Source organism: Corapipo altera, unplaced genomic scaffold (assembly GCF_003945725.1).
Source record: "Corapipo altera isolate COAL_440 unplaced genomic scaffold, ASM394572v1 142, whole genome shotgun sequence".
Classification (NCBI taxonomy): domain Eukaryota; kingdom Metazoa; phylum Chordata; class Aves; order Passeriformes; family Pipridae; genus Corapipo; species Corapipo altera.
In genome coordinates this window covers 1,830,714-1,847,831 of record NW_020884966.1, presented here as the reverse complement: position 1 = coordinate 1,847,831, position 17,118 = coordinate 1,830,714, and the positions used below count along the sequence as shown (strand labels likewise).

At 51.0% G+C, this 17,118-nt stretch overlaps 1 protein-coding gene across 14 annotated transcripts in view; it reads left to right on the top strand.

Moving 5' to 3' along the window:
• The window catches only part of MAPT (microtubule associated protein tau), a 53,447-nt gene that overhangs the window by 19,008 nt on the left and 17,321 nt on the right, over positions 1-17,118 (top strand). For 5 of the 14 annotated variants that reach the window (XM_027664757.1, XM_027664756.1, XM_027664755.1 and 2 more), the window contains exons 2-6: positions 5,729-5,817; positions 7,109-7,195; positions 8,516-8,602; positions 10,124-10,189; positions 16,218-16,264. In XM_027664757.1, the coding sequence (XP_027520558.1) occupies positions 5,772-5,817; positions 7,109-7,195; positions 8,516-8,602; positions 10,124-10,189; positions 16,218-16,264 (333 nt within the window). In that variant the 5' untranslated portion in view covers positions 5,729-5,771. Of the gene's footprint in view, positions 1-5,728; positions 5,818-7,108; positions 7,196-8,515; positions 8,603-10,123; positions 10,190-13,271; positions 14,048-16,217; positions 16,265-17,118 lie in introns of those variants that run through there. The other 9 variants (XM_027664760.1, XM_027664751.1, XM_027664754.1 and 6 more) reach the window with 5 other exon arrangements.

Here is a 17,118-nt window from a genome sequence, read left to right as displayed (position 1 = left end):
AGCCAGTGACGAGGCCCAGCGTGTGCAAATCCCGCCAGCATCTCCCAGTGCTGAAATGTCTCTTTTCCTGTGTTTTCTTTCCCATGTGCTCCAGGAGCCCCCCGCACCCACCCGCAAACAGCTCTGCCAACGCCGAGTTTATTTTGGGACTGGTGTGGATGTAAATCGAGCCATTAGTCCCCAGCCTCGTGATCCCTGGAGCTGCGCAGTTGGGAGCGCTGCGGATCCAGACCCTGCCTCTCCCTCTGCTCGGGGATAATCCTGTGGCTGGGCTGTGTCCTGCTGCTCCCGGGGCTGTGGGCGTGGCTGTGCCCACGGGTGAGGGGGGTGCAGCTGCTGACCCACTGTCCCGGGCGGGCATCCTGGGACCACTCATCTCCTGGCACCAGAGGGGCACTGGGGAGGCTTTCTCGTGCTCCTCTGTGACAGTGCTGATGATGTTGTCTGGCACAGATTCCACCAAGGCCCAGCTGTGTCCTCCCAGGGCCACTCTCAATAGGAATAGGGCACGTTGTTTTGAGCCCTGGTTTAATTTACCTTTCACTGCCGAGAAGCTTTTTGCTAAAAGATCAAGAGTTTGGGTTGCCCGACTTAATTTTGGCTCTGTGTTTTCCCGGGTGGAGGGTGCTGGAGGCTTTGTGAGGGGTCTGCCCGAGTGGCAGCAGGATGGGGGCTCTGCTGTGGTGTTGTGCTGGTGGGATGTGTCCTGACTGTGCTCTGGAAAGATGTCCAGGTGCCTCTTTGGAAGCTGAGGTGGAATTGCTGCTGAAGGCTGGGCATGGGGCTGTGTACAACAAAGGGATGCTTCCAAAGGGAAGTCTTTGGGGTGACCTAATTGTGGCCTTGTAGTACCTGAAGGGAGCTGACAGGAAAGATGGAGAGAGACTATTTACAAAGGCCTGGAGTGACAGGACAAGGGGGAATGGCTTCACACTGGCAAAGAGTAGGTTTAGATTGGATATTGGGAAGAAATTCTTCCCTGGGAGAGTGGGGAGGCCCTGGCACAGGTTGCCCAGAGGAGTTGTGGCTGCCCCAGCCCTGGAATTGTTCAAGGCCAGGTTGGACGGGGCTTGGAGCAACCTGGGCTAGTGGAAGGTGTCCCTGCCTGTGGCAGGGGGTTGGAATGAGATGATATTTAAGGTCCCTTCCAACTCAGACCATCCTGTGATGCCTGGAAGTGTTCAAGGCCAGGTTAGGTGGAGCTCTGAGCCACCTGTTCTAGTGGAAGGTGTCCCTGTCCACAGCAGGGGTGTTGGAGCTGAATGATCTTGAAGGTCCCTTCCAACCCAGGCCATTTTATGATTCTGTGACTGTTCTGGGGCCTGGTTCAGCTGTGACATGTTATTCAAACACTTGAAAGTTGCTCCTGGTTGCTCCACGTGGAGTTTAGCATTGTGGAGAAACTCATCCAGGGTCACCTGGTGCCACAAGCTCCCTTCTGCTCTGCCTGTGGATCCACACACACCTCCAGCCCACCCCGAGCACATTGGAGTATCTACTCCTCTCCAGGTCCCACTGATCTGAGGATAGGGATGGCAGCATTCTACTCTCAAACCAGCTGGAGGCTTGGATGCCAGCTGGGAAAGCAGCTCCAAGCCTGGCAGTGAAATTTTCCATGTGCCAGCCCGTGCCTCACTGTCACACCAACGCATGGCACAGCGACTGCGTTGGGGGGCAGGAGCTGGCCGGGCTCTCACCAGCTGAACTCAGCTCCTGGACAGACGGGGTTGGTGCTCAGGGCCTGGGATTGCACACACAGAGCAAACACCAGTGGTACTGGTGGGCTGAAATTGGGTTGTTCCTCCTGCTCCTGGCAAGCAAAACTTTGCCTCCCAAGTGCCTGGTTGTACCATTCCAGAGGACTCCTCCAGAGGCCTCTCCTCCTGAAAGGCAGGCTGCGGGTCTGGAAAACGGGAGGAGCTGTTAGCTGTGGGATAGGCTGTTGCTTTTTAGATAGTGTCCCTGGTTAAGGAGAATAGTCCTGCTGGGAATGGATAAGGTTCTTCCAAGGGTTTGTGTTTTATCTGCTGTGCAGAGGGTGCTGCTCAAGTTTATCTCTGTGCAGCTCTCCTTGCTCTAATTATGCGTCACTGAACCATTGCTTCAGGGCGGGGCTGGTTTTACACTTTTAAGAATATTTTAGAATATTTTTTTCCCCCTTGATGTTATGTTTTTCCCTAAGAGGGATTTCCCCTTCCCCCACTCAAAAGGAGAAACAAACAGGATTAGCCTTATGGGCTTCTTTCAGAATTTTCAGACCATCTCTTTTTAAGAATTCAAATCTAGGATATGCAGTTTTAATAAGGTTTAAATTCTCTTTGGTCATTGAATTTATTACCTGAGTGAAAAGCCAAAGCAGAGCTGAGACTTTCCCTCTAGACCCAGAAGGGGGGTGGATAAAGGCAATTCAGTTTTGCTTCTTGGTTTGAACAGGCCAGATCTGTCCCAAAATCAGGCACATCATCCGTGGAGTTTGGAGTGAGAGATGCTGTTAGCTGAGGTGTACAATGCATGAAGAAGAAAAAGGGAGAGAAGGGAGTTCAGCATCCACTGGAGAGGTGTAAAATGTCCTTACAGATGACATTCCTGGTGAACGGGCATGATTCCATGGCCTGTGTGTTTGAAATCCTGCTGGGAGAGCTTTGCAGCTTAGAGATAATGGTGGTGGCTCACTCCTACTTACCCACTGGATCGCTTTGTCTGCTTAATGTTATTTATTTGCTTATCTGGTGCTGATGAAATTTCATCAGCCCTGTTGTAATGGGTTTAAATCTCAGCCCTGCCAGGCCTCGGAGGGCAGGCTGTAGGGAATGCTTCCCAGTGCATTGGGAGAAAAGCATCTGTTGAGTGGACATTTCTGCAGCTAAAAGATGCTGTGGGAACCGTGTGGGAACAGGATCATAGAATCATGAAATGGTTTGGGTTGGGAGGGACCTTAAAGATCATCCAGTCTCACCCCCTGCCACAGGCAGGGACACCTTCCACCAGCCCAGGTTGCTCCAAGCCCCGTCCAACCTGGCCTTGGACACTTCCAGGGATCCAGGGGCAGCCGCAGCTTCTCTGGGCAACCTGTGCCAGGGCCTCCCCACCCTCCCAGGGAGGAATTTCTTTCCAATATCCAATCTAAACCTACTCTTTGTCAGTGTGAAGCCATTCCCCCTTGTCCCATCACTCCATGCCCTTGGCAGTACTCTCTCTCCCTCCCTGCCCCTTGGCCAGTTTGAGGTGGTTGATTCCCCACCACTGGTGCTGCTCACGGTGGCTCAGGCACAGAGGAGACTCTGCTCCTCTGCTGCAGGACATTGTGCTTCATCTGCTGGGAGATGCTCCTGCTCTCCCACAGAGACATCATCTCCCACAAGCCCAGACATCATCCCTCAAAATCCCTGTGTCCCAATGAAAGAGCACCCGGGGCGTTCCATGAGCTGCAGCCGGGTTTGAGGTGCTCTCAGCGTGCCACTGAGTGGTTTTTTGATGGATCTTTGTGCCTCACACTCGTGTTTTTTTCCTCGTAGCAGAAAGGCAGCTCTTTCTCTCTCACCTCTGAAAAATTAATGGCTGCATCCTCCCGAGCCCACCCCGGCTCAGAGGCAGCTGAATCCCGTGTGGAGCACAGTGGGAGCAGGGGCTGGCCAGGAGCAGCACAGGCAGATGACAGGATCACCTGCTTCCCTGCACAACACCCAGCCATTCCTTTGTGCTGGAAAGCCCTGGCACTGGCAGGACAGCGGGAAGCACTGACAGCCTTTGCTGAATCACGGCCGCTGCTGCTGCGGTGCCAGGGCTGCACCCCTGCTAAATGCAGTATTCCCAGGAAAAGTGGAAGGTCTTCCCTGTGTCGGGTGCTGTCCATGGAGCCAGCAGATAAACCTCTGACAGGTTATGTGAGCTCACTAGAGTCCTCTCTGGATGGTGTCCCAGGAAATTCTTGTCCAGAGGCAAGAAAGGACTAAGTGTGGCTTTCCAGGGAGACTGGGGGAGACACGAACTGCTCTTCTCCAAAAAACCCGTGGGAGGAAGAGAGGGAAGGAGGCAGAGTAAGGAGACAGCCTCATCTAAATGCAGCACAGCAGATTGGAGAGTGGTTTGCTCTGGATGAGCAATTGGGAAGCAAAGATGATGATGTCTGTGGATGTGTAGTGAGGGAGCGTGGCTGGGAGGGGATCACCGGTGGGGAAGGGGGTGGGAGCTGCTCCTACCATCCGTGTTTTCCTACCAACAGACAGGGCAGTGCACTGGGAACACTGCTGTACCCAGTCCTACGTGTGTGTTTGGGGCAGAGAGGTAATTTTTGTGTATGTGCACACACACAAACACAGCAGGGCAGCACATTTGTGTGTCATTTTACACTCATGTTTGTGCCCGAGTTGCTTTTGTGGCCCCTACACCGGGTTGACACTACATTTTAGTATTTCAGTGCTAAATAGACCTGTAAATAATATCAAGCATTAGCCAGATGAGACCAGGATATAATCAATATGATTCTTTGAGTACTGGGAGGAGTGCAACCATATGTCTAAATAATTGGGGCCCACCATTTTTGGGACAAAAATTAGATACTTAATTCTTTCCTATTTTTTCTTTCTATCTTTATAGGTTCTTTTTAGGGAAAGTTCTGGAACTTCCTTAGTACAGTTCTGTCAAATGGTTTTGTATCTGTCTGAGGCAGAAATTAAATTGCAGAGTCATCTTGCTAAGGCTTAAAAAAGCTGGGTGAGAGATCTGGTTACTGGCCCCGGAGTTTCTCTGGTGTGGTTCCATATATCCAGTTAATTTATTGCCAGCAGACAAACCCACAAGTTTCTTCCTTGCTCCTGGTAACCTGAGCTTTGTTGCTGGGTTCATTAGCTTCTGATGGTCATGGCAAACATATGATCACAGTAATAGCTGATTATTAATCACTGCCAGGGGCTGTAATTATATCAGCTATTAGGAAGTCAGCTAAAAGCACTGTCTGTCCAACCAGCACAGAGAGCAGGGAGAAACACAGTCCCTGCATCAGGGAGCAGATAATGGTTGTTGGCAACTTCATTTCCTTTTGTAGATCGATGCACTTTAGAAAAATGACTCTGAGTTTTGGCACCTTCCTGCTCCCACCCCAGTGTCCAGCCCTGTGTGCTTTGCTCTGCACTGTGGTATGGCTTTCTGAGCCCTGCAAGAAGGATTTGGGGTTGAATCCTGCTGTTGTGCTGTCCCCTCAGAGCCACAACAAGCGAGACCCTCTTCTCTAAGAGTCTCTGGTCCAAATCTGTGTCTGGAAAGTCCTGGATTACCCCATATGTCACTTTTGGGTGGCTTTTAGGATGATGAGTGTATTGTGCTAGCAGTATATCCCTGCTGAGTGTATCCACAGGGATGGAAAGCATCCCTTCCCACGCCAGCATCACGCCTTGTCAGCAGACACTTCTGCTGAGAGACTGGTTAAACTGGGAAATGCAGAGTTTTGAGCACCAGAAGTACATCTGCACTTACCCTGCTGCTCCCAGTGATCTCCTGGGACAACATGGTGGCTGAGCAGTGTCCTGTGTGCACCAGGATGGAAATCTGGCTTGGCACATCTTAAATACCTGTGGAATTTGGGTGCAGCTGGGCAGAAGTTGCCTGTATCCTTGTTGTGGGGGATGCAGTGACTGGCACATATTTTCCTTGTGCAGGAACAGTTAAACCTTTCCTTTGCTCCTGCTGTGTCAGGTTTTGCCTAATGGGTGTTTGTTTTTACTCTCACCAGGAACCTTTGCTGAGAGGTAGCGGAGCAGCCTCAGGACATCACCATGATGGAGGATCACGCACCTGGCCAGGAAAAACACTTCTCCTCAGGTGAGCACGCCCAGGAGATGCTGAAGGACCTGCCTTGCCCACTGCTGATCTAAGCAGGGGGAGTGGGAACAGCGTGGTGGTGCGAGGGGTCCTTGGGGACAGCCAGGAGAGGGGATATGTGTGTGGAAGGATGTCGTGGATCATCTGGCTGCAGCCACAAGATGCTCCAGCATTTACAGTCGTAGGAAAATGCTGCTCTGGGATATCATTGCCCAGCACAAGCAGAATAACCCCTGGTATCCAGGCTAGGGATGATCTTACTGCTGCAGCTTCGCAACTGTGTGTTTGTGTTCACTCCTCAGTTTGCTATAAAAACACAGCACTGCTTTTATTTGGGGTCACAGCTCAAGGGTGCTGCTTGCTGCCTGCTTTCCTCACCTGCACAGGGACCTGGGGACAACTGAACAGAGAGCTCTGGGAGCGGGGGCCATGCCAGAGTCTTCCTCCCCATGTGTCAGACCTGCATTTCTCCAGAGGCCTTTCCTTTCTCATTCCACCACGCTCCACAGCTGAGCTTGGAAACCCACACAGCGCTCACAAACCTGGTGGGACTCACTCCCGGCTACGCTCCATATAAACATCATCTTAATTTTCTTTTCTTGAGGTGCTTTGGACACCCCTTACATAAATGGATTGCCTCTGCCCTGGAGAGAATCCATAGCATCCATTCATCCCGGGCTCTGTAACGCATTGCAGTCCGACAGCTCCTCTCGGCTTGTTTCGCTCATCAGCTTCCCAGGGATTTTGCTTCTTCTTTCCTAAGTCAGTTTTTCCAGCTCTCATTATTTGATTTGCCTAGAACCTTTGCTGAGGGAAGACTTGTGCCTCTTGCCCTGCTCTTCCAAAAAGCTTTTGCCACCACGTCTTGGCCCGGTTTGTTGTCCTGCACTGATCCTGTGACAAAGACGGGCTGGTTTGCAGTCGTGGGAGTGCTCAGCCTGCTCTGGGAGGGAGCTGAGGGCCCCAGGGAGGACAACAGTGACTCAGGAGTTGCACATCTTTCCTCCTTACGTTGCTAAGATCTCCTTGCCTGCTCCTGCCATGCTTTGCTGTTTCTGCCTGTCCGGTTCACTGGGCTTTTCTTTTGCTGACGGGTTTCCGCTCGTTCCTTTTGGTGATGACACTGGTGCTTTTGGTTGGCATTTTCACGCTTTGCTTGCTTTTAGTCCGGGTGGTTTTTCCTCTCCAGTCACGGTTTCTCGCTGCTGTGGATCTGGGCAGTCAGAGTTGGTAACACCCAGGCCCTAATTCGTAGCCAAGGACTTGTTGTAAGTATTTGAATGTTTTCCAGGCTATCCCCTTCAGATACCAGTCGATGATGGATCGGATGAGCCTGTTTCTGAAACATCTGACGCTAAGAGCACCCCAACTACAGAAGGTGGGAGCTCTTTGACTTACTGCTTTGAAACCATGATGGATGGGGTCGTGGTAAACCTTGCCCAAAGACTCGCCGTGCCGTGTCCTGGTGGGGTTTCTCAGGAGGAGCATCTGCACTCTTGGACAAAAGCTCTTCCTTAGTCTCATCACAGTGACGTTTGCCATGCTGCAGAATGAGATAACGTGCTCTAAAGGTGGGCTGGAAGGCAAGAGAAGGTGAAGTGTTTATTACAGCTCAGGAAGTTGCTCGTGGTTTGTTTCCTGAAGATTTTTTACGTGGGGACTGCAAGGTCCCGTTAGCTCAGCCGGGAGCAGTCCTGTGTTTTGTGACACAGGTTTGTGTCACTGTGCTCCCCCAAGCACTGACAGCACGTCCTGTTTGCTGAGTTCCCTTTTGGAGTCAGCTGGTTTTTGCCCCATCTGTGTTCATTAGTACAGTGAGATTCCTGCTGGAATGATGAGCTGGGCAGGCTCCAGACATAAAACCAAACCTCATGCTGATGGGAAGGTCATGGTGGTAGGACTCAAGCCATGTCTGTGCTGCTCTGGAGTGTTACCTGATTGTCACGTTTGTAGAAAGAAACTCATTCTGAAGTGGTCCAGAGACTTGTTCACCATTTCAATTAACGGCAACTTGTGTGTTCCTCTGGTGCTTTAATCACAAGGATCTGCCTTTGGAGACTTCAGTAAAGGCATTAGCTTGCAAAATTGGTCTAAAAGAAAGGAGAGGTGGACAGAGATGCTGAGCAGTCCCAGCCCTGTCCCGCTGGAGGTGTGGGCTGTCTGATTGTCTGTGAGGTGGCTCAGGAAATCAGGATGTAAAACCTGGCTGGTGCAGGAGGGGATACTGTCCCTCTTTCCAGTTGGATCGGTACTGTCACGAGGAGCAGACATCCCTGTGGTGGATGGAGCCAAGTGGCTGTCTGTCCCAGAGCTGCCCAGAGTGCTGGGATGGTTTGTGAAGGTATCCTGTAGGAGCTGCTCTGTCCTGCTCCAGACCAGTGATGTCCCAGTGCAGACAGCGTTGCTGTGCATGTGGCTCAGGCACCAGTGGCTGCTTTTGGCTGTGGATTTTCAGATAGAGTTCCTGGCAAAGCCTTCAGAAGCATAAGGAGTGTGCTGTGGCACGTTGTGTGGCAGAGGGGCAGCTCCTGGTGTCCCTGTGATATTGGCTTTGCTGTGTCGTGCTTGGTTGTCCCGCTCCACTGGCTGAAGGGAGGGAGTTGAGTGCTTTTCTGAGGAAAAGGGTTCTTCAGGCATGTCCTGGCCTCCCCAGGGCTTTGCCACCCAACAGCTGTGTGAAAGCTGCGTTGTTTTTCAGATGCCACAGCACCTTTAGTGGAGGAAGGAGACCACGAGGATCAGGGTGGTGTGGAACAGCACGGGGAGATCCCAGAAGGAACCACAGGTGAGGGAGACCAAGGTGCAGTTCCACCTCTTGATGCAGACAGAGCAGAGAGCTGGACTGGTTGGTGCTGTGAGATAACACCATGAAACCTCTCGCAGGGACGCTTTGCTCCTGACGCTGCTTCTTCCTTCTCCAAATAATTCCTGGCTTACAGTTGTCCTCTTGCCTTCCCCATCCTGAGGGAAACTCGCAGCTTTCTCTTCTCCTTCGCAGCTCTGCATCTGACAATCTTTCTGTCTGGTGTCTCTGTGGTGGCTTTGCCTCCCCTTCAGGCCGAGCAGATCCGGGTCGTTCCAGCCCCTCTTCCAGCAGCCCCTCATCCTGGAGCACTCTGGCTCTGCCCAGCCCTCGTGGGTGTCTTTGGAGTGGCAGGTGAAAACCAGGCCACTGCAGCAGTGCTTTTAAGGATAATGCAGAGGAAGTGAAGTGGCTAATTCAGCCTGAATGGCCTGTGGGGAATCACTGCACCTGGGCCTGGTTTTCCAGGGAGGGCTGGTGCCTTCCAGAGGCAGAGCAGGGAGTGACTGCAGCAGTGCTGTGTGGGAAGGAGAGGGCAGGAGCTGCAGGGAGGGGCAGGTCTGTGTGTGAACAATGAGGATGTGTCCCCTGTGCCTTAGCCAGTGGCTTTTCCTGGAAGCATCAGGCAGGACCTGAGAAAGGTAGTGGATGGAAAAGGGCTTCTGATGATACCAAACACTGGAACACACCCCCAGCAGTGAAATCCATCTGCATCCAGTCCCCAGGCTGCTGGTGGAGCCCTGCAGTGGGACACAGAGTGGTTCACCTGCTTGCAAGGATGTGCAGACCCTGGTGCAAGATCTGGCTGTACCTGGGAGCCAGTGTGTCCTGAACTCCTGGGAAAAAAAATACAGGGAAACAGAGAAAGTTCTATTTTGGCTAGAGAATGTGACATGCAGGTATAATTGTTTAAGCTGGTTTGAAAGTACTCGTGGAATAAATTGGAAAAATTCTGAGAGAGGCAAACCGTCATCACTGTGAGGAAGACTGTGCTTCTCTGATGTTCCAGTATTCCTGAAGTGTCAGATTCATATCAGGCTTGGAATTACTGGACTCACACAGCCTTGGCAGGGTTCATTGTGGTGAGGTGGGTAGCAGACACCAAGAAGGTGGGCTCAGGGAAGAGACATTTGTGTGAGTGCTGCTGGCTACATAAAGGGAAGGTGAGGGAAGAAGAGGGGATATAAATCCACAAGTTTCCTTGCTCCTTAACAGCCTGTTTGCTACCTGAAAGAGTTTGTACTAACCTGCCATCTAGGACGTGTGAGTTGATGGAACACTCCTCTTGTCTGGTACAGCACAGGCTGAGTAGATCTGTCCAGATCTGTCATCGATGTGGAGTGATTTCCTTTCTGATCCTGCCCTGCTCATGATACAGCAGAGATCATGCCCAATCTGATGGGCAGCATCAGAAGGGAGGTAAATAAATTCTCCAGGCACACACTTAAACTTAACTCTTGTTTTGATCGTATTTTTCCCCTTGTTCCTCTGACCTGGGAGCAGCTGAAGAGGCGGGTGTAGGAGCCACTCCCAACCTGGAGGACCACGCTGCAGGAGATGACACTCAAGGTGGGTGAATCATCTGTCCCTGTGTCCAGTTATTGCTGCCCACGTGTGCAACTGGTTGCTGGTGGCTTGGGAATTTTGATCTGTGATGAAATGCTCTGCACTGCACGGCAGTTGTGCAGTTCTCCCTGTTCCTGACAGGGAAGGGTCATACACGCTTGGAATGTTCAGACATACTCATTTCAGGTAACTGCAGCTTTTCATGCACCAAATTTCTCTCTCAGACAACCAAAGTCATGGTGCTTGTTTGTCCAGTTGCAAAACCAGGGCATTCTCCAGGCTGGAAAAGCTGATGGACAGAGCTGGGATGTGCCGTGACCAGGAGGAGCTGCTCACACTGAACAGAGGCAGTGTGGGCCCTGCATGTCACACAGGAGATCAGTGAATTGTTTGGTTACTGTGTCTTTCTAATGGAAAACATGTCTGAAACCTACTCACTGATGCCCTGACTTCAACGTGAAGGGTTTGTTTTCCTTATCCCAGTCTTAGGGAATGTGAAGTGGCCAAGTCAGACACAGGGGCAGCAAGTGTTCTCAGAGCATTAATTGTGTCTGCTTAGATGAGCCAAGAATTATCTGGGATGTCTTGGCTGCCTGGAAAGCCTCTCTTGACTCTGCTCAGTTCAGATTTGATGGAAAGCTTCAGGATGGGGTTTTCCCAAAACACCCAGTGCTGGCTTAATTCCAGACTTAGAGATTCAGACTCCCCGTGATGTTGCTGTCTTGCCTCCACACCACAGCCCTAATTTGGTGTGCTGTTTAAAATCTCAGTTAAACTCCATTTTCTAAGGCAGTTTTCTGCACAGCAAACATAACAAACCCCTCCAGCTGGGCGGTGTCTCCTCCTCGTGGCTCCATTAGTGCATTTAGACGTCCATGTCTTTTGCAAGAAGTAAATAGGTCTTTGCCTTCTGAGCTCAGGGCAGAATTCAGCTTGTCTTTGCTCTCTGCACACAGATGAGCACAGTTCTGTGCACCCTGCAGTTAAAATAGAACCTGTGCTTGCCTGGCCAGTGGTTTTTGGACTGGCAGCTCTTCTGTATTTAAAGTAGTGATTCCACTATAAAACAGAAATCAAGACTTATCAAGAGGGGGGTGAAGTTCTCTCTTCTCTCTTCCTTGGTTTTAGTGCTGTTTCGCACCAGATTTTTATTAAGACCTTTCTGTCCTGTCCTGGGATCTTTGAGCTGTCAGATATGGAACCATACAGCGAGTTGGAGCTCTGACAAAACCTATATAGGTTCTTTATAAATTGTTCCATCTCTGAAAGTGGGCTTGTAATAATGTGCTGCTTCCTTTTAGTGGTTCTCTTTGATTCAGAGGAAAATATGATTATTGACACACAGAGCCTTGGGTGTCTCACTGGTACCTACCTGATGTGGGGGGTTAAAATACAATATTTACAGTGCAGATGGAGCATCTTAAAATGCTTTTGGAGTCTCAGGTGGAGAAGCATCCTCTGATTCCCAGTTTGGCATTGACCCTGCGCTGCAGATTTGCCTCAAAACCCCTGAAGAATCCTGGAACATGGAAGCACAGCTCGTGAACTGCCTGTCCACATTCCTGCACTGCTGCTCATTAGTGGCTGTGATGTTCCCTTGCAGAAGAAATGAGCCAGGTTGACCTGCTGGCTGCTGCCTGAACACTTCAAACCCCTGTGATTACAAAAGGTGTTTCTTGATGCCATATTTCAAATATTACCTTCCAATAGGGGCCGATTGAAGCTTTCTTTTAAACCACAGTTTCCAGGGTCTTTGTGTGGTGGTTTCACTTAAACCATGATATTCTCTTAAAAAGGGGAGGACATTGATAAAAGACCAAATCGGTCTTGATTCATCTTTTCTTGTTTTGGTCTTGTTTGTTAATCTGCCAGAGCCACAGCTGTGATCTCAGGACTGCAGTGCTCTGATTTGGGCTCTTTGGTTTACCTGAGCAGTGCTTAAAAAGATCAAAGAGTCTTTGAAGCTGGGCAAATTCATAATGCAACAGGCACGTTCCTGCTAGGATGGTTGACTTTAAAGCAATTTACCTCTGTCCAGGTGAATTCTCCATTGCTCAGTGGATCTTTGCTTCAGCTGAATGAATTTCCAACAGAAAAGCTCTGGCTCGAGTGGAATATGTGACTTAACTCTGCAGTTGGGTGAAATTATAAATGTCTGTGTCGTGCATGAGATCAGCAACAACAGAACTCCCTCTTTTACGCATACACACCCCAAAAAGAGAGAGAGAGAGAGAGAGAGAGAGAGAGATCCGTGTCTCTGGGACCTCAGATTTGGGTTTTAAATGTCATTCAGCCCAAATAATGGCAGCAGTGCTGGAGCTCTGATGAGTCTCAGTGGGGGCACAGTCCAAAATCACTGCAACTGCGTTTTCCCTCACAGTCCTTTGCTGCTCTGCTGGCTGATGAAATAAGAGTGGAGACATGGGAGTGCTCTTCTCCACGCCCATGGGCAGCAGGAATGACCTGGAGAGCAGAGCAGGGGTGGTCTGAGCTCTGAGAGGTGCTCTGTGTGCCTGAACATCTCCCGAAGGGGGAAAAGAGCTGCGGGGATTTTGGGAAGGAGGGGAAGGGTCTGGCCTGTTTTGTTCAGGCCCTTGAGGCAGGAAGGGGTGGGCACTGACCAGCAAACTGATGGTCCTGTGGTGGTGTTAGATTGGAAAATGGGGATGTTCTTGGCTTCTGGAAATTTCTACAGCTGAACCAGCTCATGGAGTGCAGGTGTGAACCTGGACACCTCCAAGGCCGGGTCCAGGCAGGAATCTGGTCTCCCATGCACTGTGGCTGTCACTGTTTGTGATTCCCATGGGGATCAGAGTTTCTTTAAAGGCAAAAGCCACTGTGGCAGTGAGTTGTCTGTTCAGTGGGGCGGTGTGGGACTTCTTTTATCCTCTCAATTGACAGTAGAAATCCTCAGTCTCTCAGCATTACATGACTGTTTGACATGCCTGTGCTAATTTTTTGCCCCTGCTTCATACCCCACATCTTCAACTCCAGGGGAGCCGAGCTCTCCAAAGCTCCAGCCCGGCCCTCAGGAGCGTGTGGGAGAAGCAATAAAAGGAGAAAGCCAGCCCTCAAAGCAGGGACCTGGGGGCCTCCAGCAGCCACTCCTGTCACGTGAAACAAAGGCTCCAGCAGCAGCAGCTCCCACCAGAATTGAGGTCACCATCCCAATCCCCCTGGATATGTACCAAGGCTCCAGAGCATCCGAAGGCAGCGGTGAGCTGTGGGATCATCGAGGCAGAGAAGGCATTGGTGTGGAGCCAGAGCTGGGCCGTGATGTGCTGGCAGGAGCAGGGGGCACAGGTGACCGTAAAGAGGGACCACCTCCTTTGTGTACCAAAGCCCCATTAAAAGAAGATTCCAGTGGGCAGGAGAGGGATGAGGATCGTGATATTGATGAAACTTCTGAGCAGGATTTGCTGTCCCTGGTGGGTCAGCAGGTTTCACCAGGACCTGAAGCAGGCTCGTGTCCGGCAACAGCCAAGGAGACTTTTGAAGAATGTGATAAAGAGTCCAAAGATGTCCCCAGAGACACCCCGAGAGAGGCACCTGTGGCTGAAACTCAGTCACAGAAAGCAGGAGAGGACCAAGAGGAGAAGCAGCAGCCACTGAGGGGTGAAGGAGGTACAGACGTCACCCCATCAGAGCCTCCTGAAACCATCTCCCAAAAAGAAGCTGAGCCCAGGGAGGGAGAAGATTCTGGACCCTTGCTAGAAACAGCCAAACTCCCTTCTGAGTTAAAAGGTGATGTGGAAGACAAAGCTGCTGAGGTTGTGCCAGACACAGGAGAGTGTCAGACGCCCCAGAAGCAGCCCTGTGCCCTGGCTGCAGACAAAGCCAGCCGTGTCCCTCTCCTCAAAGGTGTGTGCTCCGTTCGCTGCCCTCGGCTCACCGGTGGCTTGCTCCCAACAAGGCTGCCTGAGGCAGCACCACAGCTTGCTGCCACCTCGAGTCCTGCTGCTTGGAAATGGCCTGGATCTGCGCTGTGAACTGATCTCCAACGCGCCGCTGCTGCTCCCTCCCAGTCCTTCCCTCCCTGTTTAATCCCGGGTTGGATTCCCAGACCCTTGTGCTGCCATTTTGCGTCCCTTGCATGGTGCTGGCGTGTCCCCAGTCGTGCTTTTTTTATTCACCTGTTTTTAGTTTGATTTCCTTGGATCTGTTGGGTGGGCACCTTAACTCCCACCTGGCACCTTCCCAGAGGAGAGGAGGACCGGATGGACGTGGTTCTGGCCTGTTGGAGCGGGGCTGACCTGGCGCGCGCTGCGGCTCGTCCCGGCAGGACACGTCCCATCTGGTTTGCATGTCTGGTCCAATAACTCTTGGAATTGGCTTTCCTAAAGAGGAGGGAGGAGGAAAAAGGCAAGGGTGGCAGGTCTAACCATGGAGAAGCCCCGCGCTGATCCTGTTTCTTATACTTTCCCCTTAAATATTCACTGCTGACTGGTGCTGCAGGCAGGGTCTGCAGCCAGCTGGGCCTTTCCCCACTGCCAGGCATGTCCATTGCTCTTCCAAAGCATCCTGCTCCAATCCCAGCTCTGGATGGGATGTCCCTGGGCATTCCAGAGCATTTGGGGGGTTCAGTGGGAGCTGCCTGTGTGAGTGGAGGCATCTAACAGTCTGTGGGGCAGGGCTGGGCTGTTTTGGGTGAAGGTCTGAGTTCGCCGCTGAATGCACGAGCATCCCTTAGACCTCTCCTTTCTCCAAGGCTGTTTTCCACCCCTCCCGAGGCTCAGGAATGTCACTAGAGGCCCTGCTCAGTGTCCAGGTGAAGATTTTGTCATGAGTTGTGCTAACACAGCAGGACACACGTTGGTGTCTCACAGTGTTGTACCTCAGCTCTGGCTGCCCAGGGTCTATCCTGGGGGAAGCTCTGCTTCTCCCTGCAGTTCCACATCCCAAAAGCTGGCTTGGCTGCCTCCATTATCCTGGGAATGCTGCTCTGGTTTGTAGCAGGCAGAACGTGCTCTTTGCTGCGTGGGGCTCATGAAGAAATTGTTGATGGAGCTTTTTCCATTAGAGCTAAAGCTCATAACATATTTCTCGTTGTTCCCTATGGAATCGGCAGTGGGAAGCTTCCCACGTGTGCTGCAGGGCACTGGCATGGCTTGCACTGGAGCCTGGAATGATGGTGGGGTGGGGATGCATTGTGCAGAGCCAGCCAGCTTCTGATTCAGTAGGAGAAATTCAATTATTTAATGGTCTTTCCCTTCAAAACAGAGATACTCCGTGGCTATTCAGCTCTAGCCTTGATCCAATTTGCAGTTTAACTGAATTTGGGATGGGTCAATGTTGGATTAACAGCATGGTCCACGTCACCAGGAAAAGGCTGACCCCCAGGACAAGTTTCCAAACACTGGGAACAGTGTCAGCAGCTTTTCCTCCCAGACTGGGAAGGAATTAGCTGAAGACAGGGAAAAAAGGGCTCTGTTTTGAGTGCCTTGTACTACAAACAGTACTTCCTCCCCATTTTTAATCTCCTAATTAGACTGACCCAGGTGGAAGGGGCACTGTGCTAGGAGGCAGAGAGCAGTGTGTCAGGAGAGATGGGAATTAGCAACATCCAGGGATAAAAGTGCTCTGCAAAGCCAGCACACTGAACAGCCACCTTAAATGAGGTCACGGTGCTGCTGGATTGGGGCATCCTTTGGTTTGAGTCTTTATTTATATACTTGCTAGAACCAGTGGGTGTTTTAGAGAGGGAGACTCGTTGAAGGGAACTTTCTGTCCTAAACTGGATGGATCCTGCTGGATCTGAGTGCAGATCTGGGCGAAATGCTCTCATAGAAACCTCGTCGGTGTGTCTCGTCTCAGTGGTGACTAACATGGATCATCTGTTAACCCAGAAAGAATGTGTTTACCATGGGGAAGGATTTCTGCAAGAAGTGGTGACTTGGTAATATATTTCTAAGAACAGAGTTTAGTTTAAGGGTGAGCAGGGACAGGGAACAGCCCCCAGCACGTGTGTTGTCCTCTCTCTGGAGTTCCTGACCAGTCCCAAGAGGTGTAACTGTGTGTTTCCCTTTGTCAGGTCGTGTTGACAAGGAAGGGACCGAAGCTGATGAAAAGAAACCCAAGGTGAGATAAAAAATAAAGCCAGAGGTGACACCTGTGCATGTTCCTGGCTCCTCTCCTGCTCTCCTGGCCTGCAGTTGTCTCTGAGGAAACCTTTCCCATTCCCTTCCATTCTTCCATTTGTTTTTCAACAGTGTTTTTATTTTTTCTTCCCTCACCCTGGTTTGGATGGTGCAATCCATGGGGTTCTTTGAGGGTGAGGAAATGATCCAAACCTAAATCAAACATGTGGCTCACGGGGTTGGGTGTGAGGTTGGAGAAGTCATTTTCTCAGCCCAGCACTGGAAAGCAGCAGCTGCCTTTGGGGCAGACTCAAGACTGCACTGGGTGTACTGGGGATGAACAGTGAAAAGAGCAAAACATGTAATTAAAACATTAAATTAAATAATCTAGGCCTTGCAGATCATAGAATATCCTGAGTTGGAAGGGATCCACAGGGATCATCAACAGAGTTTGAGATTCCAGAGGTTTAATGGTATCTGTCACACTGGTAATTTGGAGGAGGTTTAGTTCATCTGGCCATTAGCTTGGTTAGTGCCTGAGTGGGATAATGGACAAGCTGAGGGGCAGTTTAAGGGGTAAAAAATTGAAGGAGAGGAATAGAATTATTTGCAAACAGTGTGAAATTGGGTTTTTCTCTAGGGAAGTCTGGCAGGGTTGTATCAGGCTGAGCATTAGACATGGTACCAAGCCTAGATAAAACCAGTGGTCTGGTTTTGGCAGAGCAGGTAGGATGGGGTTGAAAGAGCTGGGAGCAGCCACCTGCATCTCTCAGAAATGCTGGTGTTGGTAGTGCTGTTCCTTTGGCAGGAAGGAGGAGGGTTTGGGAGTGAATTGAGGGTTCTGATGGTGAAATG